The sequence below is a fragment of the Dipodomys spectabilis genome, unplaced genomic scaffold, assembly GCF_019054845.1.
Source record: "Dipodomys spectabilis isolate Male_0828 unplaced genomic scaffold, ASM1905484v1 ptg000082l, whole genome shotgun sequence".
Classification (NCBI taxonomy): domain Eukaryota; kingdom Metazoa; phylum Chordata; class Mammalia; order Rodentia; family Heteromyidae; genus Dipodomys; species Dipodomys spectabilis.
Window position 1 is genome coordinate 1,898,730 of NW_024870759.1, and position 23,067 is coordinate 1,921,796.

The 23,067-nt window shown below is 42.9% G+C and overlaps 1 protein-coding gene across 9 annotated transcripts in view; it reads right to left on the bottom strand.

The window, feature by feature from the left end:
* Positions 1 to 2,939: 2,939 nt before the first annotated feature.
* The window catches only part of Cask (calcium/calmodulin dependent serine protein kinase), a 345,788-nt gene continuing 325,660 nt past the window's right edge, over positions 2,940 to 23,067 (bottom strand). For all 9 annotated transcript variants that reach the window (XM_042683597.1, XM_042683593.1, XM_042683598.1 and 6 more), the window contains 5 exons: positions 22,160 to 22,240; positions 21,980 to 22,060; positions 17,999 to 18,201; positions 9,936 to 10,019; positions 2,940 to 4,356 (listed from right to left, as the gene is read on the bottom strand). In XM_042683597.1, coding sequence (XP_042539531.1) covers positions 4,180 to 4,356; positions 9,936 to 10,019; positions 17,999 to 18,201; positions 21,980 to 22,060; positions 22,160 to 22,240 — 626 coding nt within the window. In that variant the 3' untranslated portion in view covers positions 2,940 to 4,179. The remainder of the gene's footprint in view (positions 4,357 to 9,935; positions 10,020 to 17,998; positions 18,202 to 21,979; positions 22,061 to 22,159; positions 22,241 to 23,067) is intronic.

A 23,067-nucleotide genomic window follows, 5' to 3' on the forward strand; every position in this document is an offset into this window, starting at 1 on the left:
CCTGTCACTGCTGTTGGTGGGGGGGGGGGGATGTGTGCATCCATGTGCTGTGGCCCCAAAGCAACAGGGCAAAGACCAGATGGGAAAATGGCAGAGAACAGTCTCTTCTCCTTTTCCCCACTTCCCTGGATGGATGTTGACAGCTGAACAGCACGAAGCTGGGCAATCTGACATTTCCCACAGCTCCAAGTTTAAGGCAAACAGAGGTGTGAGAGCCTGGCAAGAACCAGTCAGGCATTAAGCACCCCTCCCCTCAAATGGTCTTGTAACCAGAGAATACCCAGCAGAGAGGGAAACCCTATTTCTAAAGATACTAGAAAAGGGCAAACCACATCAAATGAAAGGAGTGATGATTGGAGTTGTAGCCCTTCTGTCAGCTGCAGTGCGGAGCAAGTTCATCTTTTAAGAGAAGAATTAATCAGCTGCAGGAACAAAGGAAATGCACTCAGGGGCCTTTAACCTACCACAGGCCACCATAAGCTTTAGGATTGTAAGCCCTTGGTGAGAGGATGGACTTAGACTGTGCCCAGTTCTGAAAAACAAAAGCCACTAGATGCCCACAAGTTTGCAAAGCAAGGAGGGATGAGGATTTTAAGGGCTTTTTTGGGGAGGGGAAGGGTATTCATTGTATTGTACCCCCTTCTCTTTTTCCAAGGAGGCATTTTTAAAAAAAGAATGTACTAGCCAAGCTGTTTTCTTGGTAGTATTAGTGGCAAGCTAAGCTGAACAGTGGCAAGCTAAGCTTAACTTCGCCCCTCCCCCTCCATTGAGAAAGTGAGCACAAATGATTAAAACAAACAAACAAAAAGACTTCACAGCAATGAGACAAAAGAGCGTGCTCTGAGCTGCCTTATTCTTAAAGGGGCAGAACCCAGATTGGGCTTCTTCATAATGCTGTTTCTTGGACGATGGCTCAATTGACTGAACTTTTAAGAGGAATGAACTGGAAGCTTTCAAAAAGAAACATTTACAAGTGATTTTTTAAAACAAAAGAGCTCTTGACACTGAAGACTCGACAAAGAGAATCTAGAACTTCAAAGGAAGGCTGGGCCCTGGCTGGCTCCAGCAGAGGGAGAAGGAATTGGACCCCGAGGAAGGGGAGCCAGATTCCTGCATTTCTTCCTGGAGTGGGGAAACTCGTGTTCTCCATCAATAGGACCGACTGGGATTGCACTTCCAGAATGCAAATAGCAAAGAAGTAGGTCAACCATTTTGCTGCCTTTCTGAGCAGATATTTTAAACCATCCCACCTGACAGGAGATACATTTAATTGTAGTTAAAAAAGCTACAATGTTATCTCGACCCTGGGAAACTTCCAGATAAATTAAACGGAGTGACATTTTCCTTTTGCATTAAAATGGAATACGCTGCCTGTGCAAAGTAATTACTGCCCTATGATTAGAAAATCGGGACATTTCAGTCTTTTTTAACCAAGAACTCAACAGATCAAAACACTCCCTCCCACTGCACCCCCCCCCCTCCATGGAGAATAGGATTCGTGTGTGTGTGTGTGTGTGTGTGTGTGTGTGTGTGTGTGTAACTCTCAATGTGGCTCTTCAACAGTTTCAATTGACCACTGATAAATTTTGAGTAATTGAATCATTTACTCTGGTCTTTAAAAGGGAAAGAAATTGTTCTGTTGATGGAATTGTGGCAGTGAAGAAGCTTTTAGCAATTTCCTCTGATTGCTTAGTTGGGGCATGGTAACATAGCAGCCATATACTGAAAGTACTCTGACTTCAGAAATGGTTTTTTTTTTTTGCTAGGTCATAAAGACACTGTTTTAGAGGAGAGTGCATTAGTGGAATGGTGGAATGGAATGGGGAGCTGCTTGTGTGCTTTTGGGGGCCTCAGAGAACAAGAGAAGAAAAGCTAAAGTCTGAATGTCACTGTGCCTCTCTGTCCTTGGGGCCACAAGCATTTAAGTTGGCCTCACTTTCCTCCTCCTCTGCTCAGCCCATCTTTATGAACGTGGTAGATGGCTCCAGAAAGGCACTGTCAGCATCTCTGGACATTTGGTCTTAAAGGGCAAGCAGGGAGGGACAGGAGGACTTCCACCAGAGGGTAGGACATTTGCATTCTCCAGTTGTACTTTCCAGGTTGTATTCTTTGTGCTTCATTAGAAAAGAGGTAGAGTGGACACTGACATGGAGAAAAACCTGGCCTTTTGTCAGTGCCACTGCAGGAATGACTCTGGCCGTGGCATCGATTAGAGATCTTTCTTAACACAGCCCTAGGCAACTAGGGTGAGCCCACTGTTGAGCTGGTCTCTGGTGGGTGTCTTATCACCCTACCATAGGGTCCCAACACAAGTAGTTCACTCAACACTTTGCTAGTAAGTTGTAGACTCATCTGGGATGAACAAAAACAGATATCAGAGGGAAGCAATCAGTGTGTTTAATATAAGTAGTGGGGGGGGGGGTAGAGAAGGTAAGAGTACACAAGAAGGCCTTCTCTGTTTGGCCCCTGAAGAGGAGCGGCTGAGCCTGCCAAGGCATAAGATGCTGCTGAGGCCATCTAACCCACAAGAAACGAAAGCCACTGTGTGCTTTTGAGGATCAGGTTAATGTTAAGTGCCCCATACCCTTATGCACTAAAGAAAAGCAGTCTACTGGCCTCTGGCAAAGAGTCTGGGAACCCCAGCTCAGATGTCTGGTGTAAAGAAGAATGTGACCTCACAGCAGGGGGATGAGATGGTGAATGTCTCTAGAGCAAGAAGGACAGATGACTCTCCTGTGCCAAGGAATTTAGCAAGAGGGAGGAGAGACCACAGGTGGCCTTGTAAGGATGACATGGTTCAAGCTGTGCCCAATCAGGCTGCTCAAATGGCCCAGCCAAACAATAACTCACTCCTGGGCCTTGGATGGGTCAACAAGCATCTAACAAATTATAAAATTGAAAGATTATTGGTTTGGAAACCTGAACAATCTAACATGAAATGAAGGAGCCAAAAGCATTTAATTATTGAACACATAAAAGGAAGTATATTTAAAAAAAATTGGTCAGACTGTCCCGTTAGTTATCATTTGAAAGGGATTTACAGGGCTGTTATAGATTATTCTTTTGGAATAATTCAGTTTATAGCAAATGCCTAAACTGGTTTCTCGATTGCACAGTATTTTCTCTTAAAATGGGTGCTTTAAAACAATTACATACAGATTAAAAATCCTCATTTCTTTGCTTAAGTAAAACGTTAATACTCTTAAGACAACACAGATCTGAAATGGTAAAACCAGCGATTCCCCCTCCCACCTTACAACAAATTAAATTGAGACAAAATTACAAACACATCTCACTACATGATTATTATTAATAAAAATCAGTTTCTTTTTCTTTTTTTATAAAGTTGCCCGAAATGCAAGGGATGTGCATAGGTTTACAACTTAGTCATAATAGCATTTTATTCTTATTCCCCTGGGTGTGCCCCGTGAACGGAATGTACTTTGCTGTAGATTTACAGATTGTTTTGTCCAACACAGACACACCGACAGCATAAACGCTCGCGACTGTCCACATGCATTAAGAGTCAAGACCCAACTTCAAATCTCTAAAAGGTTTACAGGGTGCTTCAAAGAGACAGTATCACATTATCTGGATGTTACATAAAGGACTTAAAAAAAATACTATTCTAAAAAAAAAAAGAGAGAGGAAAAAAAGGCCTTTAAAAATTTATGACTGTTTTGTAATCACTAGACTAATTATTTCAAATAAATAAAGGAAAGAAAGAGATTTTTCCAATCCATAAAATCAGACTCTAAAAAGAATGTAGTGTTCCACCCCCAGTCAAGGTAACAGAATCATTGTTTATTATTATTAAAATAGATTATAGAAAGCAGCATCTATTTTTTGTGCAGTTTTTAGGGGCCTTGGAAATAAAAAGCTATGATTTCCAAAAATATAACATTCCAAAGGATTGAATAATACATACATTTAAAGATACATTTTATTAAAGTTTAGGAGAACTGATTAAAAAAGATACTGTCTCTTTAAATTAGTGTGTAATTGTTTTTTTTTTTCTCCTCCTACCTATTTGGACATGACAATAATTATAAATGTAGGTCACACTACAACTAGGTAGTCTCTAGGGACCATGACCTGCTGACACAAGGCCGATAACAAAAGAGGCTTTTCCATGTATGAGGTGGCTCCCAGTTATGCTCAGATATCTGGGGGAGAGGCCTAATAGACCCAGGAGACTGGGACCCACTGTGGGGCTGTGCACACAAGCTCAACGGCTTCCTCCAGGTGTCTGATTGTCTCATCAATTTCATTGTTGATAATTGTGAGATCGAAGTAGTGTGCATATGTTCTCTGTAAGATATCCGATTCCTTCTGCAGGCGCTGGAGAGATTCATCCTATGAGGTAGGGGATGGGGTGTACAGGTAGGGTGGGCATGGGAAAAAGGGAAAGCAAAGAGAAGACAGAGGTCAGTTGGATTTTTTTTGGGGGGGGGTGTCAGTCATGGGGCTTGAACTCAGGGCCAGGGCACTGTCCCTGAGCTTTTTCACTCAAGGCTAGCACTCTACCACTTGGAGCCATAGCACCACTTGCAGTTTTCTGGTGATCAGTTGGAGATTAAGAGTCTCACAAACTTTTCTGCCCGGGCTGGCGTCGAACTGCCATTCTCAGATCTCAGCCTCCTGAGCGGCTAGGATTACAGGCGTGAGCCATCGGCACCTGGCTTGGAATTTGTTTTTCGCATTCCACACTTTTGCTTGTCCCAAGTGTCAGAAACAGTCAAGGCCACACACCTTGACATGCCACAAGTGTAGCAAGAGGAAGACCCATAAGGCTAAAGTGGCTCCATGACACAAGAGGCGAGGGGAGGGGTGTAGAAATCCTACTTGGCAGGTGTGATTGCTTGACATGCAACAGGGGGCTCCACAACAAACAGAACAGACACGCTCACAAACACATGGCTCCACTCAGGCCTAGCTGTGCCTGTCCCCAGAGCCAGTTGGGGTGAGGCTACTTGAGATGTGGGTTTCCAGGGTACAGTGGTTCTTCCCTCATACCTCCAAGTCAGGTTTACAAGGAGCCACTCTGCTATTGGATGGGAGGGTTACCATGGCAAGGCCTGAGCTGTTGGTTCCCTCCTCTGGGTCCTTGAAGCTTACTAGAGATGGACCTGGGGCCCAGCTGTGTTGATACCAATAAGCTCTTATCTTTGGAAAACAAATTAAATTGCATTTTCCCTTTTTTCTACTTAAAGGTTCAGCAAGTTCCAGGAATTCAATTACATATAATGGCCCTCATTCAACAGTAGTAGATGCTGGGGGGGGGGGGGGGGCGGAGAGCTTTCTGGGCGTTAGAAATAATGGTTGTAATAAGGCCATTTCTCCAACACAACAGCAACTGGCTATGGAGGAATTCCCTGAAAATTGGATTGCCTTGGAAAATGGCCAGACAAATGGCACTGTTCACACAGCCTTGCCATTTCCCAAGAGAACAACTAAGAAGGAACAGAAGGTGTTGAACTCTATGCAGGGAGGCTTGCCATGGAGAAGGACATGCCCCTAAACCACAGCAAAACTGGGGATCCCAGGTTTGACCTGTGAGGATTGCCTTTTGCCAGAAAGTCTTTCAAGATTGGGGTCTTGTTTCACTGGGAGCAGGTCTGCTTCTACATTTTCTTTCCCTCTCTCTCTCTCTCTCTCTCTTTCTCTCTCTCTCTCTCTGTGTGTGTGTGTGTGTGTGTGTGTGTGTGTGTGTGTGTGTATGCTGGTCCTGGGGCTTGAATGTCTGGCTATGGTTTCTATGCTATGGTTTTTGTGCTCAAGGCTAATGTTCTACCACTTGAGCAACAGCTCCACTTCGCAATTTTTTTTTGGGCAGAGGAGGGGGGGAGAGGGTTAGTTAATTAGAGACAGGAGTCTCACAGTCTTTTTTTGCCTGGGTTGGCTTTGAACTCTGATCCTCAGATCTCAGCCTCTTGTAGCTAGGATGAGCCACCAGTGCCTGGCTTTGCTTCTACATTTTTTGTTTCTCTGTCAGTCGTGGGGATTGAACTAAGGGCTTGGGTGCTGTCCTTGAGCTCTTTTGCTCAAGTCTAGCTCTCTACCACCTTGAGCCACAGGTCCACATCTGGTATTTATAGTGGTTAATTAGAGATAAGAGTCTCACAGGGACTTTTCTGCCCTGGCTGGTTTCAAATTGTGATCCTCAGATCTCAGCCTCCTGAGTAGCTAGGATTACAGGCATAAACCACCAGTGCCCTGCTTTGCTTCTACATTTTTCATGAATCAATTTGTTGTATTGAACCCCCAAAGGTCAAATTCCAATTGTAAACTTTGGGAGTCCAGTTAACTACCTGGTTCCCCCTGGTACTAGCCAAATACATCACAGGTGAACTATTAGCCTGAGTCTTACATATGTATACAAGGGTAAATATAAACATATACTGGCAGATAGTGTAACACTGCATAGTCTAGGCTGGCCATGAAGTAACTCTTAAATATCTGTTTATCAATTATCTCCATAATTGATCTTGTGTTGTGTCACTGCTATGTACTTGTGCTAGGCAAGATACCTTGCACAGTGAGGGCTTAGTAAATGCTGGTCAAAAGACAAACACTTGGCTAACTGATACTGGTTATTAGCTGATTTTTTGTGTGTGCCAGTACTGGGACTTGAAAACTCAGGATCTGGGCACTATCCTGAACTTTTGTGCTCAAGACTAGTATTCTACCACTTGAGCTACAGCTCTGCTTCCAGCCTTTTGGTGGTTAATTGGAGAGGAGAGTCTCACGGACTTTCCTGCCTGGGCTGGCTTTGAATTGTGATTCTCAAATCTCAGCCTCCTGAGTAGCTAGGATTAAAAAGTGAACCACTGATGCTTGACCCATGAATGAATTTTATAAGTATTAAATTTATATTAAATCAACAGACCAGACAATTCTTCTGGGAGATGGAGCCCCAGGATGACGAAGAATGATCTCCAGAGAAAATATAAGACATGGTGTTTTTAGGGGCTGGGAACACTATGTACCCAGTGATGGCTTAAGATCCTTCCTCTTTTTCTCTGAGGCCCTTCTGTTATTGGCAAGACACTTCCCATGGAAGCTGCAAAAGGGCCCAGGCAAGCCTCATCTGTGTGGGTGCAATTCTCTGCAACAGGCATCTGAAGGGAAATGAAGACACTTGCTTTCTATGCCAGCCCTTCAGTGGGGACTGGCAGACTCGAGAACAACCAGGAACTCAAGCTCTCCTAAGAGGACATGGTGACCTGTGAATGTCCTACCTTGGTTTGTCATCTTCTACAGGAATTTCAAAGCAGGACATGGCATACTTTGAATGTCAATGTTAAGTACCACAGTGTCAGCAAGACCTTGGCTACTAATCATCTTCTGACATTCTATATATACACATTCTGCTTGCACTGGAAAAGCACAGTATTTTCACTATGCCTCTTATTTCACACAAAAAACCCCACAGTGCAGCCCCCCTCTTGAAACAAACATGCATCTACCCTCCCCCAAAGATGAGGGTGCTTCCTATCAGGACCCCAGGAAGAGAAGGCACAGTTTCTATGAAACCACTTTCTGGGCTAGGGGGTTTGATTTGCTATTTCAGCTTGGTCTTCCAAACCCACTAGCAGAGTTTATGATTGGCTCAGAAAGCTGGGCTGATGAAAACATTCTAGAAAATTTATGGCTGGGAGCATCACATTTTAAATGTAGTTCTTACAGACAAACAAAGCTCCCTGTTATGGCTCTTTTAAGATGAAGCTCCACTTGTCAGTTTCTGTCTCTACAACAGCTTGCCTGTGTGCTTGACTCACGTGTAAGCAGGGTTTAACTCAGTGAAAACAGAATGCCTTTATTCTAGCAGCGAAAGCAAGGATTTGTGGGAACAAAATGTCTACATTCTACAAGGCTGTATTTCATCACCTCCTAAGCTGGTACTTACAGGCAATTTTCTGCACCATTTTGGTAGCTATGGAAAATTAGCAAAAGGGCAAGAAAACAGGCAAAAACAAAAACAAAGCAAAGATGATAATTCAAGAAAAATACATGGCAACCAAAGGATAAAAGCTAACCACAATGTAGAGTTTCAAACATGCTATGCATCAAAGAAGATGGGAAAGTAGAATCTTACAAAGGAATATGCCTTTTGCAAATGAAATGACAAAAATAATGACAACATATGAATAATATAGGTAAAGATAAATATTTCACTGTCCTTAAAGGCACACAAAGGGAGAATTCTTGAGCCATGATTTAACTCAATTGTACGTTTAGGTCAGCATTTGCTGAACACAGCCAAGATTCCTCTGATGGTTTCTAGAACACAAGAAAGCAATGGTCTTCAGGATGATTTTGTACAGGAGTATCTTCCTAATTGAGAAACTGACAGCAGGTAAGCATTATTACCCTGCTCAGACAAATGAGGCTGCCCTGTGTGCCCAGCAATAGGAGGGCTTGGATAGGCAGGGTGCAGCCAACTCTTGAGGGCACCAGCTCTCTGCCAGCTGCTGACCTTTGTTGGCTTGCAAATGGTCAGAGCTTTTTTCTTTTTCTATTTTTTTCATATGTGTGCATGTGCTGGTCCTTGAGCTTGAACTCAGGGCCTGGGCACTGTCCCTGAGCATTTTTTTTGGCTCAAGCTAGCACTCTACCACTTTGAGACACAGATCTACTTCCAGTTTATCGGTGGTTCATTGGAGATAAGTCTCACACAGTTTTCTCACAGGGGCTGGCTTCAAGTTGCAGTTCTCAGATCTAAGCCTCTTGAGTAGCTAGGATGACAGGTGTGAACCATCAATACCTGGCTTGCTTTACCCCCTCCCCTTTTTGTAATATTTGGGATTGAATCCAGGGCCTCTGTGCCTGCTAGACAAATGTTTTATTACTGAGAGATACCTTCAGTCTGACAAAACTCACTTATAGGTTTGGTAGTCTTCAGGGACCTGAAAGAGAAACTAGATAGCCTGGTAAAGGTTAGAGATTCCTTACAGCTCTCTTCAGGCTAAGCAGTTCTTGGCCCCTGGGGAATTCTGTTGTCTTAGCATAACCCTACCTGAAAGGAAGTGGGTTGGCAACCTAGAGGGTACGGGGACACCTGATATATTTCTGTTCTAGGAGAAGGAGGATGCTTACTATTATTATTATTATTGTCAGTCATGGGGCTTGAACCTAGGGGTTGGGTGCTGTCCCTGAGCTTTTCTGCTCAAGGCTAGTGCTCTACCACTTTGAGCCATAGCTCCACTTCTGGTTTTCTGGTGATTAACTGGAGATAAGAGATACACAGACTTTCTTTCCCCTGCCTGGCTTTGAACCGTGATCCTTAGATCTCAGCCTCCTCAGTAGCTTGGATTACAGGTGTGAGCCACCAGCACCCAGCTACCCTTGCACTTTAGATGTAGATTTATTGATAAGGCATTGTATTTCACAGCCCGCTCCCCTAGAACTTTCTTTTGCTGCATATGTGGGTTGATTTGCTTCAGATTGTGCTGGGACAAAGTCTGGAATCTGTCTAATGATTCTGATCTAGAAGAACTACATTGCTAAGTTCTGAGTGCTGAAAGAGAATCTCATGTTCTGAAAAGTGAACTGCCCAGAATCAAGGATAAATCAGAGGTTCACTTTGTTGTTTTAATGACAGGGGAGAGAGCTGTTTTTGTTTTTGTTTTGGTTGTGCTGGGGTTTGAACTCAGAGCCTTCTGGGGAGGCAATCTGCCACCTGAACCAAACCTAATAGTCCTTTTTGCTCTATTTTTCAGATAGAGTTTTCAGCTTTTGCCCAGGATGACCTTGGACTTTGATTCTCCTACCCTTATTTCCTAGGAGGCTAAGGTTACTTCTGATGAGGCTAAGGTTAAAGGCATGAGCCACCACACTTGACTCTGGGGCTTTGGTTTTGTGTGTTCAACACACATGGATCCTTACCACAGAATCGTTTATTTGTGGGTGGGGGGGAATGGATTCACTCTTACCTCATTTAAACCTGGAGTAATAGTTGGTGCGGCAATGAAAACAACAAAAGGAGCAAACTCTGCAGTTCTCAGGACCTTCAGTGCCTATGTGGAAAAGAAAACAAATGAGAGACACTTAAAAGAAGAAATAAATAACTTAAACGAGACTATACAAATTTTACACAACTGAAAAAGTCACACTCTTGGTTCAAATTTTTGGCAGAGTACTATTAAATATGATAAAGTGGATAAGTAAGACACATTATTCTTCTGCTAAAGGATGGACAATAGTGCTCAGAAAATAAAAGCTGACTTACTGTGTATTTATTAGTCTCATGAATCAAATGGATTTATCTAGGGATGGGGGAGAACGATGAACGGAGTGATAGGTCAAGATGCATTATAGTTATAAACTGATTTGTTGAACGGTAACCCTTTTGTACAACTCCTTCAAGATAATAAAAATAGAATTAAAATGGGTTTATTTTTCTTCATCAAAGATAACACTATGTTGGTTAATGTTCATTGAAACCTGGTTATTAGTTTGTGCCTGCATTTTAATGGATGGGAAGTGCATTTTGGGGGAGCCTTGGGCCTGCAGGCTGGCTTCATACTGATAGGGAGCCCACTTTGTTATGTTACAGGCTGTACTTTGCTAAGCAAGGCTAGGAAAGTCTGGTCACTGTAACTGTGTGGGCTGCATTTGCACTTAACACAGGCCTTCTGAGTTGCCTGATGAAAGGCCTCCATGGGGTTCATGGGGAAGGAGACTGAAGTGATAAAGCCCCAGGCTTTTTGTCTTATCATTGCTACTAAAGACAGTATAGTTGTGAGCAATGCATTGGCCGCCAAGAAAATGCTGTACTCAAGGGAGATGACACTTTCAATTCTTTTCTAAGGCTCTGCAAGCCTTTTCCTGTGCCAATTGCTAGTCTGCATGGAAGGACTGCAAAATGCAGCCCGATGCGGCAGGATCAGATTCTGCATCATCTCCTCCCCTGGGAGGATATGACCAGACTTGAAGTTTAGAAATGCCCCTCCCAGGACAAAAACCTCACATATCCGGGTACCCAAAGTCACAAGTGAGACATGTTAGCAATTCCTATTCGTCTTGGGTAAACATCTCGTTGCTCTTTACAGAAGAATTTAACATGGGTATTTTTGCTACCTACATTTTGTATTTTACAATAGTTTTAAATTTTGTTTTCTTTCTCCTATTTCTTCTTTTTTATTTTTATATTTTTGTGCTGGGGCTTGAACTCAAGGCCTAGGCACTATCCCTGAGCTTCTTTTGCTCGAGGCTAGCACTCTACTATTTGAGCCACAGCTCCACTTCTGACTTTCTTTTTTGGTAGTTTATCAGAGATAATGAGTCTCACGAACTTTCCTCCCTGGGCTGGCTTCTAATCTTCATTCTCAGATCTCAGGCTCCTGAGTTGCTAGGATTATAAGGCGTGAACTACCAACAAGTAGCACATTCTCCCATTTCTATTATTCCATCTTTGAAGGACTTAGCATAATTGTACTTAGGTTGGTTCCCTGTCTCTGTTTTGCAGCTTTCCATTCCTTGCCTTAGTAAGGTCAGGTCCCTCCTCTCCAGGGGCTAGTGCCCAGGCTTGACCTCTTCTGCCTCCCACTGCTCTATCTCCTCTGTGGCCTGATCTTACTGAACAACTTGAAATTCTACAAAGTGCTAGAGTCTCCTGGATTTCTGAATGTTTTTTTTAAATCAATCATGGGGTTTAACTCAGAGCCTCAGTGCTGTCCTGAGCTCTTTTGCTCAAGGTTAACACTCTACCACTTTGACCGTTCTACTCCTGGTTTTCTGGTGCTTAATTGGAGATAAGAGCCTCACAAACTTGCCTGCCCAGGCTGGCCTCAAACCACAATCCTCAGATCTCAGTCTTTTGAGTAGCTGGGATTATAGGCATGAGCCACCAGAGCCTGGCCTGGCCTTTTTTTTTTTTTTTTTTTTTTAATTTACTATCCCCTACTTTGTATGGAGCTCTCTACCCCTACCCCTTTCCCACTGAAGGAATACTTCAGAACTTAGTTCTGATGTTCTTTTCTCAGGAAAAGTTCTCTGTGAGCCCTAAGCATTTCCTATGTACTTCTGAAGGGCTCATCGTGTTGGAAATACAAGTGCGTGGGGACATCTTGTTCAGTTCTCTCATATTCAGTATGGCATCCAGCATAAACTGCTTTCTGATCCAATAAAATGTAAAAGCAGTACATCTAATATATACACAGAAGTGAGCTCGTCAATTAGAGTCTGCTACTCTTTTGGCCAAATGGAAACTTTTGGCCTCTTTCAGCTTTGATTTTCAGATCTGAGTAGCTAGGAGTACATGCATTACCCCTGACTCTGGGCTTACACAATTATTATCTTGTGGGCTGGGTAACCTAGCTCACTGTCTTATTTTTGCAACAAAGTTCCTCAATTGTTAAAGTCACAGGCTCAGACTCTCCTAGTAAGAGGGGTCTTTAGCTTGTATGGGTTCCCTTTTGAAGGATGGAACTTTGAATTTCTTCACCAATCTTTTGTGACTGAAGACTTTAGCAAGGGAAAGACATTACATCTAACCTAACTGAGCTGAATATTATCTCAGGTTTCTGTTCCTTCCATCTTGTGCTTAGGCATCAGGTGAACACAGGGTTTTCTCCTCATTCCCACACACATCACTCCCACACACATCACACCCATGATGTCCATACCCACACCCACCCATCTACACACAAGCCAGCTTTTGGGTAACTGAGATGGGGGATAACATCCAACTTGCTTCTCTCCCTGAAGTCTCCCTGTCTCCCTCCCTCCCTCCCTCCCTTCCTTCCTTTTCCCCTCCCTCCCTCTCTCAACCCAGGACCTGGGTGCTGTCCCTGAGCTTTTTTGCTCAAGGCTAGAGCTCTACCACTTGAGCCACTTTTCTTTTTTGGTAGTTATTTGGAGTTAAAAGTCTCACAGATATTCCTGATCAGACTGGCTTCAAAGCACAGATCACAAATCCTCAGATCTCAGCCTCCTGAGTAGCTAGGGCCCACAAGTGCCTGGCACACAACCTGTATGCTGAATGGAGCCCACTGATGAAGTGAAGAACAGACGTCGGGCAGAAAATGCTTTCCTCCATTCAGCTGCTAGCACGCCAGCTATCCAATCCTTTGAAGGCTTTCAGTTCTAGCATGCTATCACATTTCAACACCAGAAAACGTGCTCCTTGGAAAACATGAGTTTGGCTCTTGGCAGACTCTTCACAACTATACTGTGTTTGGGCCTGTCTACAGCCACAAACAAGAAGGGCATCCTGCCTTTACTATATGAAGCCATCAACAAAAACCATGTCCATCCATTATATTGTCAAATACTGCTAGAGTCTAATGATCTGCTCTATTCCTTGACTCCTCCTCCTGCCTTTTTTTGCCCTGGCTTCAGGAAGTTCAAACCAAAATTTAACATTTATGACAGTTATTAAGATAAGCTCCTGTGGTTAGCGTGTTTGCTTCTGCTTCCCTTTCACAGCTTTGAGTTTTCTTTTTTCCTTTTTTTTTTTTGGTGCCAGTCCTAGGGCTTGAACTCAGTGCCTAGGGGCTGTCGCTGAGCATTTTTGCTCAAGGCTAGTGCTCTATCTCTTGAACTACAGCTTCACTTCGGGCTTTTTGGTGGTTAGTTGGACATTTCACGGACTTTCCATCCTGGGCTGGCTTTGAACTGTGGTCATCAGATCTCAGCCTCCTAAGTTGCTAGGATTATAGGCAGGAGTCCCTGGTGCGAGGCTAATTTTCCTATTTCTACCTTATATTATAATTGCATCTTTGGGAATTCTCAGATGTCTCAAATCCTGACTGCAATTTTCTGGTGAAGAAGGTCTCATATGTTCAGCATAGTCATCAATCATTTCTTTAATTGTTCTTGAAGGTATCTGTCCCTATACTCTGCTCTACTTTACTAATGGGTCTCAAGTGGGTGCCACTTTTAGGTGCATTTCAGTTGGGCTGAGGTTCAGTCACTGTAGAGATGGGAAATGGAACAGCTCACAAGGATTCACATTCCTCATGAGGTTAATAGCTGACTTAAAATGAACTCTAAGTCCTCTGACTCAAGGTGAGGCACAAGTCAGTTATAATATTCACAGGCAAATCTGTCTGGGGGGGAAGAGGAAGAGTGCACAGGCACAGTATGCTGTAGAAATACACTATGTTCAAATAGAGTATCATTAATCTAATTTTCAGTTCTTTATTGATTGATTTTTATGGCTTATCTATGACCAAGAATTAATCTCAGGTTACTGAATAAAAACTCATTTGACTTGAATATCAAAGATGTCCATGTCTGTAATAGGAATCTGGCTTGTAGAGTTAAAAAGTACACAAGGGCAAGCAGCTGAGTGATTTGGCATAAAATCCAAGTATTTAAAGAACAGCACAATGATTCCTTACAGCCAATCACGTGGAAAGAAATGGCCCTTGGCTCTTATTTTGATTTTTGCAGTGGGTATTGAGAGTTGAATCCATGTCCTCCCATCTTCCCTCATGCTAAGTGGGGCTGAGTTGCACCTCTAGCCCCTGCACAGTTTTCTAACAAGGATGGAAGTTAATTTTGGATAACTTCCCTCTGCAGACAAGAGCAAAACTCTATGTATTCTGCTACGACTACTGCCATTACAGTTTCACCTTTAGGAATATAAGATTACTTTGTGAGTTGAAGCTTTATTTCTCTATGAGAAATAACTTCTATAGTGTTTCTCAGGTTTCATTGTTTTATAGATTTTTTTATGGTTTTATAAATGGGATTTTTTTTTTCGTGCCAGTACTGGGGCTCTGGGTCTTTGAGATCTCACTCAGCTTTTTTTGCTCAAGCCTGGCATTCTACCACTTGAGCAATATCTCCACTCGTTTTTTTTGGTGACTAATTGGAGGTCAGAGACTAATGAATTTGTCTACACAGGGTGCTCTGAAGTGATTCTCAGATCTCAGCCTCTGGAGTAGCTAGGTTATAGGCATGAGTCAACATTTCCCAGTCTAAAAATGGGATTTAAACTTTTCAACTACCTATAATGTGGGCTATGGGTTACCTAAGGTCATCTCTTCTAGGATGGTACAGTGAAAGAAGGTTGTTATTTCTTTCAAAATCCAACACAGTTGAAGTTCAAACCTCACTGTCATATGCCTTAAAACCCTGGTGGAGTCACAATTGCATAAAGTCTTTGTTTCTTTATTTTTGTCTCCTAGAGTTACAAGGATTAAGTAAGGAGTATTAACTATTGGCAAAATATAAAGCACAGTAAAATTTCTACCTATTACTTTAAAAGAAGCCAGGTTACTGTTTTCTAGTTTAATGTCTTTATCATGGTCCTCTAGGTTTCAAGTTGGACCAGAACATCTTATCCTATATTTATTAGTAAATAAGTGCTCAAATTGGCCTTCATTGTCTAAAAACAAATTAAGACCACACAACCCATTAGACCTGCAGTAAATGAGCTGAACACTAGTGTTTGGTGGTCTTTCAATAAGCAACCTGTGAGGGAAATGGTGTCAGCTGTGGCAGATGTGAGAGGATTAAAAAACAAATGCTACAGGAATATTCTCTTTTGTGGGTAGCTTTGGCTATATATGGGGGAATGCCTTTCATCCTCACTAGCTTAGTATATAACTGCTTAATACACATTTAGTCAATCAACCTAAGATAGAGTACAGCTGTTAATCTAACAAGCAGGGGTGGAAAAGGGACACGGAGAAAGCATCCTAAGGAGAGAACCACTCTGGAACAACAAGGCTCTGTCAGAAAGTAGGTTGCTCACAGGCAGAGGCATCCTAAAAGCAAGACCAGGGCCTTTCCCAGACCTGCAGTGAGTGGGCTCGGGGCAGAAAGACTTAATGGGGAGCCCAGCTGGTTCAGACATTGCAGGCATCCCCAGCTATGTGGACATACACAGCGGTCAGTGTGAGATGAGGGCTGGGCAGGAATCTGACTAGGTAGCAGAGACTGGGGCCAGAATGGTCACCAGTCCAACAAAGGGGAGCAAGCTCAGACCCATCCCTGTCCCCAGGTCCTTCAGGCAGAGACCAGGATACCTAGGGCCTGTCCTCAGGGACCAGCAGACTTGAGCATCACAGTTCTAAGAGGCAAGAACACAGAAGCAGGAGAGAAGAGTGCAGGTGAGCTCATCCAGTGGTCAGGACACTAGGGCCCTGTGTGCCTGGCTAGGGTGAGGAGTTGCTTGGGACCAAGTGCAATGGGGAAAAGGAACTGCTGTGGATGTCCTGATGAGATCAAGAGAAGGCTCTCCCACTCAGCAGTGCAGAGCAGTGCATGGCTGTGCAAGGGCAAGGGAACAGGGAGAGCTGGGCACTATGAATGGAGCAGCAGAGGCAGCAGCGGTGGTGGTGATGGCAGTGGTGGCAGCAGCAGCAGCAGTAGCAAGTAAGGCAGAAAGCCCTTGAAAGTGGCCTTAGGTAATGCAGAGGGATCTGAGGAGCCCTGCAGCCAGCATACTGCTAGAGACATTACTACCAGCAGAAAACGACGTTCAGGTGAAGACCAGTGTGGAACCCAAGGAGAGGATGTCGAAGACCAGGACCAGGATTGAGACTTTGCCTCTAGCCACCCCTGGCCAGAAGATTTTTCCAATCCCTAGTAAGGAGGGATTAGGAGTTAAACAAAGATCAATCTATGTTACACATCATCTTACTTAGTTCTATATAGGTCCAAATTAATGGCGTAAGTCAAGTAAACTACAGTATTTATTGTTGCTTTCCTCCCTAGCCCCTAGCCAGATTTGTTGTGATTTCCAAAGCTCCAAGTTCAAGAACCCCATCAGGTGCTATAGAAATGGAAATGGATGAACTCACTGGCTACGAGTTAGGATCTCAGAGCTCTGAAATTGAGTTATAAGGTCCTCCTTATACAGACCCTGGTGATGTAAGCTTTGTCCTTGCTTTGGAAATGGCTAAGGGACCAAGGCTTATGCTATAGGCCATCAACAGGGATTTGTCTTGCCTAGGACAGTCACCTAACTAATAAGCCTCCTGATCAAGCAGAGCCTGCTTGAGGGGTGCTGGTCAGTAACTGGATTCTATGCCGAGTGAATGGATAAGAAATTTGGGGTACAGATCTATCCTGAAAATGGGAGACCCAGGAGACAAAATGGGAGACAAAGGCACTCACAATCCTTTCTATTACTATCCTTGATGACTATCATTCCCAAATCATTTCTCTGTATACAAAGTCCCATTTTTGTTGACTTGTTTTCTCCTCAGACATGAAACAAATAGCTTGTTGACATTTAAAAAAATTATTTAGTATTGGGGATAGAACCAAAGGGCTTTTCACATGCTGAGCCTGCAGCCTACCACTGAGCTACAACCCTGTGATGTCAAGCCTTCAGCTTTCTCTTCCTCAGGTTTCATAATTCCCACAGCTTCTTGCGTCAGCCTCATGTAGAAATCATTTGATCAGCACTGCATCCAGCTTCCCTTTGAGTCCTTTCCAAGTTCTCCATGTCTCTCCTAGTTTTAGCTCAGGGTCAGGCATCGTGCTCAGGTAAGGAGGTGGCAGAAGTGGACAGCTAACATGGCTCTCTAGCCCTGCTCCCTCTGACATCTGGGCTCACTCATGCTTGTTGTCATAAAGCTAATGCAGTGTTTCACGCCCAGGCCCCAGGATCAGTTACTTGCTGGTGATTAAAATAAGATGCTGGCAGACACTTTGATGGCCCAGTGTGAGCCACACCAAAAGAGCAAAGGTGGCTGTTGTGATAACGAAGTGCCAGAGTCTCATCCTGAGAGTGGGTAATTGTAGGATTTCTGGCAAGCACAGACCTAATAAGGTACTTTACTGAGCTTGTGAGGAAAAGAAGCCACAGCAGATAAGAATCTGCTTAAATACATGCTGTGTGTGTGCCGAGTCCAGTGATTAATCAGTTTGCATTCTAGCCTTTTAACCCATGCAGTCTTGATTACTGATACTTTCCTGTAGCTGATGAAATTATGATGTGACCCATGACTTTCTGACAGCATTTTGGATTTTAAAATCTCAGCTTAACAGCATGCAGGCAGGATGGAGGGGATTCAGAGGGGTTGGGCATTACCTGAGGCTCCACGTCCAGTATTGCAATCAGCCCCTGCTCGTGGATCTTCCTAATGGTCTCCAGTTTTGTCCCGTACATTGCGTCCTCGTGGCTGCCGTATTCCAAGTACTCGTTATTTGAGATGTCTTGCATCATTTGGTCATGAGATACGAAGTAATAATTCTTTCCGTTTTCTTCATCTTTCTTTGGAGGTCTGGTTGTATCTGCAAAGTCCCATGTCATGACAGGTTTAAAAGGCTGAGCTGATGAGTTATGCTCCCAGTGGACCTACCCACACTCGGTTGCTGTGTGTTTGTGTGTGTGTGTGTGTATGTGTGTGTGTGTGTGTGTGTGTGTTGGTCCTGGGGCTTGAACTCAGGGACCTGGGTGCTATCCTTGAACTTTTTTTTCTCAAGCCTGACATTCTACCACAAGAGCCACAGCTTCACTTCTATTTCTTGGTGGTTAATTGGAGATAAGAATTTCATAGGCTTTTCTGCCTGGGCTGGCTTCAAACTTTGATCCTCAAATCTCATTGCTTTTTAAAAGCTGAGGATTCTTCCACTGTGTGCTAGCCACATATCAAGATGATTTCTAGAACTGGGTTCTACACAGTTACCAGGGGTGAAAACAGGGGAGGTGAGACACATCCATAACAGAACCCAATTCTAAAAACCATCTTTATCTGTGTAGAGCAGATCAAAGCAGCTGATTAATTGTTTTGTTTGGTATTTCAATGTTTAGAAATACATTTCATCCCTTTATTGGTCACCATGGGAAAGATATGAAATGACTCAAGATTAATGTGTCTCACTTGTATGCCTTAATGTAGGTAGGTCTTAAACAGAAGGGAGCTGGGCACCAGTGGCTTATGCCTATAATCCTAGCTCCTCAAGAGGATTCTTTTGAAAAAAAAAAAAAGTAAATAATTGAGAATAAAATAAAATGAAAAGCTCAGTTCTTCCACTGCTCTTTTCTGGCTTTTTGGTGGTTCATTGGAGATAAGAGTTTCATAGATTTGTCTGCCAGGCTGGCTTCGAATCATGATCCTCCAAAGCTCAACCTCCTGAGTAGCTAGGATTATAGACAGACGACCAATATTTCCTCAAAGGCAAAATAGCCACGTGTGGCTAATGGCTACTGAGTTGGATGGCATAGATACCAAATGCCCTTACTGTTACACTGGATAGGACTAGTCTACCATCTCACACAAGGAGAATGTTAAAATAGAGTAAAAGGCATCCCCTACTATAAACACAATGACTGTAGTGAGGTGTGGCCATCATTATTATAGAGGACCTAATCCAGGAAGTTGCTAAATAGCTCCTGAGTCAAATATGATCTACTCTTTAAGCTTGCCTGGAACACACTCAGATATTTTTGTTTTTATTTTCTCTATAACTACTTACAGGTACCATGGCAGAGGTGAGTAGTTGTGACAGATACTGTGTGTTTTTCAAATCCTCAAATATTTATCACATGGTGCCCTGAGGGAGTATATACTAAATGATATAAAAGCTGGGCACCAGAGGCTCATGCCTGTAGTCCTAGCTTCTTAGCAGGTTGAGATCTGAGGACTGAAGTTCAAAGCTAGTCTGGGCAGGTTGTGACTCTATGAGACTCTTATGTCCAATTAAGCATTAAAAAGCTTGAAGTAGAGCTGTGGCTCAAATGGTAGAGTGCTACCCTTGAGCAAAAAGGTTCAGGGACAGTACCCAGGCTCTAAGTTCAAGCTCCAGGACACCCATTTCTCTCTCTCTTTCTCTCTCTCTCTCACACACACACACTCACTCACTCTTTTTTGCTCTTATTTATGCAAACATATGTTTGTGTGTGTGTGCAAACAAAGAACCAGACAAACTGAGATATTGCTTATACTTTTTTCCTTTTCTGTCTTTTCCCTTCCTCCCTTTCTTCTTCAACATCTTCCCTTCCTATTTGTTCCCTCCCTCCCTCCTTCTTTCCTTCCTTGTGCAAGGACAAATTTATGGTACTCTTTGCTTATATAAGCCCAGGCCAGTGGGGACTTCTTCTTTTCCTGTTAAGAATATTAGAACACCCAAGTGTCCTGGAAATCAAGACGTAGATAAGTTAAAGAGGAACACTTTTCTCTAGGCACATGAACATAGTGAAATATATTGCTGATGACTATCTTCAGTCACATCAGTAAGGAAGATGTATATTATATACATCTGGGGTCAATTATTTCAAAGAGTAGACATGGTTAATGTCATCAAAGGAAAGCATTAAAACCAAGCTAATTAACCGGCCATTTAAATAATATGGCAGGTTAATTGTTACTTGATCAAGAAGAAATTAGCTAACCTTGCTATACTGATGATCTAGACATAAGGGGAAATAAAAAAAAACATTTCCAAGCATTTTCCTAGGAGATCTCAATAGCACCAACAGTGGTGATGCCTGATGCCATTTCGTGTAATAAACCAGAGTGATTTTAAGAAGGCTCTTGGTTTAAGTGATCTTAAGAAGGCCCTGAAGTGGTCTTAAGTAGAAATAACAGGAAACAGCACTGACCTTGCCTGAAGAAGGAGCTAATCTTGACATTTTTCTCCTGTTGCCCTTAGGAATTATTTTCCTTTAGCTCCCCAACCCCAACCTAAGGGTGGACTTTTAGATAGCTTTGGGATTGAAAATTTAAACTTTCAAATAGTGGTGACAATAATAAAAATGGTTGTGGTAAGATGGCTATTTATCCACCATGAACTCAATGTGTCATACACATGCTCTTGAATCCTCTTTACCTCCCTGGGATTATTTCACTTTATAGTTGAGGAAATGAGAAGGTAAGAGGTAAAGAACGTAACATAGAAAAGTAAAAGAAACTAAAAGTCCAAGAGACTTGAAATTCCTAATAAGCAATGGATAGCACACTGACCAGGTTTTTTTTTTTTTTCAGTTGTGGGGCTTGAACTCTGGGCCTCTGTGCTGTCCCTGAGCTCTTAAGCTGAAGGCTAGTGCTCTACCACTTGAGCCATAGCGCCACTTCCATTTTTTTTTTGTCAGTCATGGGGCCTGAACTCTGGGCCTGGGTGCTGTCCCTCAGCTCTTCAGCTCAAGGCTACCATCCTACCACTTGAGCCACAGTGCCACTTCCAGCTTTTTTCTGCTTATGTGGTGCTGAGAAATCGAACCCAGGGCCTCATACATTTGAGGCAAGCGCTCTACCACTGAGCCAACTTCCCAGCCCCAACTTCCATTTATTTTCTGTTGGTTAATTGGAGACCAGAGTCTCATGGAGATTCCTACCCGTGCTGGCTTTAAAAGGTGATCCTTAGATCTCAGCCTCCTGAGTAGCTAGTATTACAGGGGTGAGTCACTGGCACCTGGCTGACCAGGTTTTAAGTAATAAGCAATCAACAATGTAAATACTGCCAGTTATTAATGGTATTATTGGGAGAATGAGGAATAAGGTTGGGACTTTTTTTTGGTACCAGTCCTGGAGCTTTTGCTGGTTAAGTAGAGACAAGAGTCTCATGGATTTCCTACCTAGGCTGGCTTTGACATGTAATCTCTCAAGATCTCAGCCTTCTGAGTAGCTAGGATTATAAGTGTGAGCCACGAGGTTCAGATTTTTCTTAGCTTATTTGCTTCATAGTTCTTTTTCTTTTTTTGGTCAGTTGTGGGGATTGAACTTGGGGCCTGCGCACTGTACCTGGGCTCTTTTGCTCAAGGCTAGTGCTCTACCACTTGAGCTATAGAGCCACTACCCATTTTCTGGTAGTTAACTGGAGATAAAAGTCTCATAGATTTGCTGCCTGGGCTGGCTTTGAACTGTGATGCCCAAATCTCAGCCTCCCGAGCAGCTAGGCTTACTTACAGTGTGAGCCAACAGCATTTGACTTCTTGATGGTTCTTTTTTAAAATTTTTACAAATTCCTACAATGAACACTTCTTACTTATACAATCAGAAAAACAGGTAAATTACCATGCTGAAGAAGTACTAGGACAAAAAGAGTTCAAAAAGGTTGAGTCATTGCTTACGTGGAATAGGGTACGCAAACCGGTCCGGGTGCTTTGTGATGAGGGTGTTTTTTATGTGTCTTCTTCCAACACCATGTGCACCTATGTTAATTTTTGAAAAGAAAGTAGACACCTGTTAATAATGCTTAAAAGATGTTATGAAGTTGAGAATAAGCTGGCCACTTAGGTAGTGAAACTTACCTAATAAGACTAGTGTTTTCCTTTTGAATGCTGGCAGTTTTACCACTTCTTCATATGTGACAAGATCTAATTGATCAAACACTAAAAGGCAAAGATTTAGAAGAAAGGTAAACCTTTGGAATGAATCATGGGTGTGTGAATTATAATTTGGTGGCAAAATTAAGTCACATTAGGTTTTAATATTTTAAAATGTGAGTTCAACTTATGAGATATGGCTTATATTTATTTAAGTTATACAGCCTTTAGGAGAGAAAATTTAAGGCCATGAAAATGCACTTTAGAACCAGGATATCCAAACATATGTTGATACATGCATAAAAGTCTAATTCTCAAGGATACTACTTTTTCATGCAGTATCCAACAAATCATATGAATTCATTCATAACCACATGCTGTTCATATTTTTGTTACAATTCTAAGAAATCAGCAGGATTTAGTAATACTAAAAATGTCTATTAACAGTGACCAACATGAATAGAGTGTGAATGCTAGTAAAAGCAGTTGAGAGAGGTCACTTGTATCATTTCCAGAGATGGGTGACAAATACATAGTCAACTGCTCTGCAACCTCATAGTTCTTTGATTAGTGTGTGTGTGGGGGGGGGGGAGGGGGGGGTCTTGGGGCTTGAACTTTGGGCCTGGGAGCTGTTCCCGAAGCTGTTGTGCTCAAGGCTAGGACTCTACCACTTGAGCCACAGCTGTGCTTCTGGACTTTTTGGTAGTTAATTGGAGATAGAGTCTCACAGGCTTTATGCCCTGGCTGGCTTTGAAACATGATCCTCAGATCTCAGCCTGCTGACTAGCTAGGGTTGAGACATGAGCCACCTAGGCCAGCCTTTGATAACTTTTTTAGAGTTGCAGAAGGAGGCATGCTAGAGCCTTTTCAAAATCAAGTTCGGTAGTGATTCA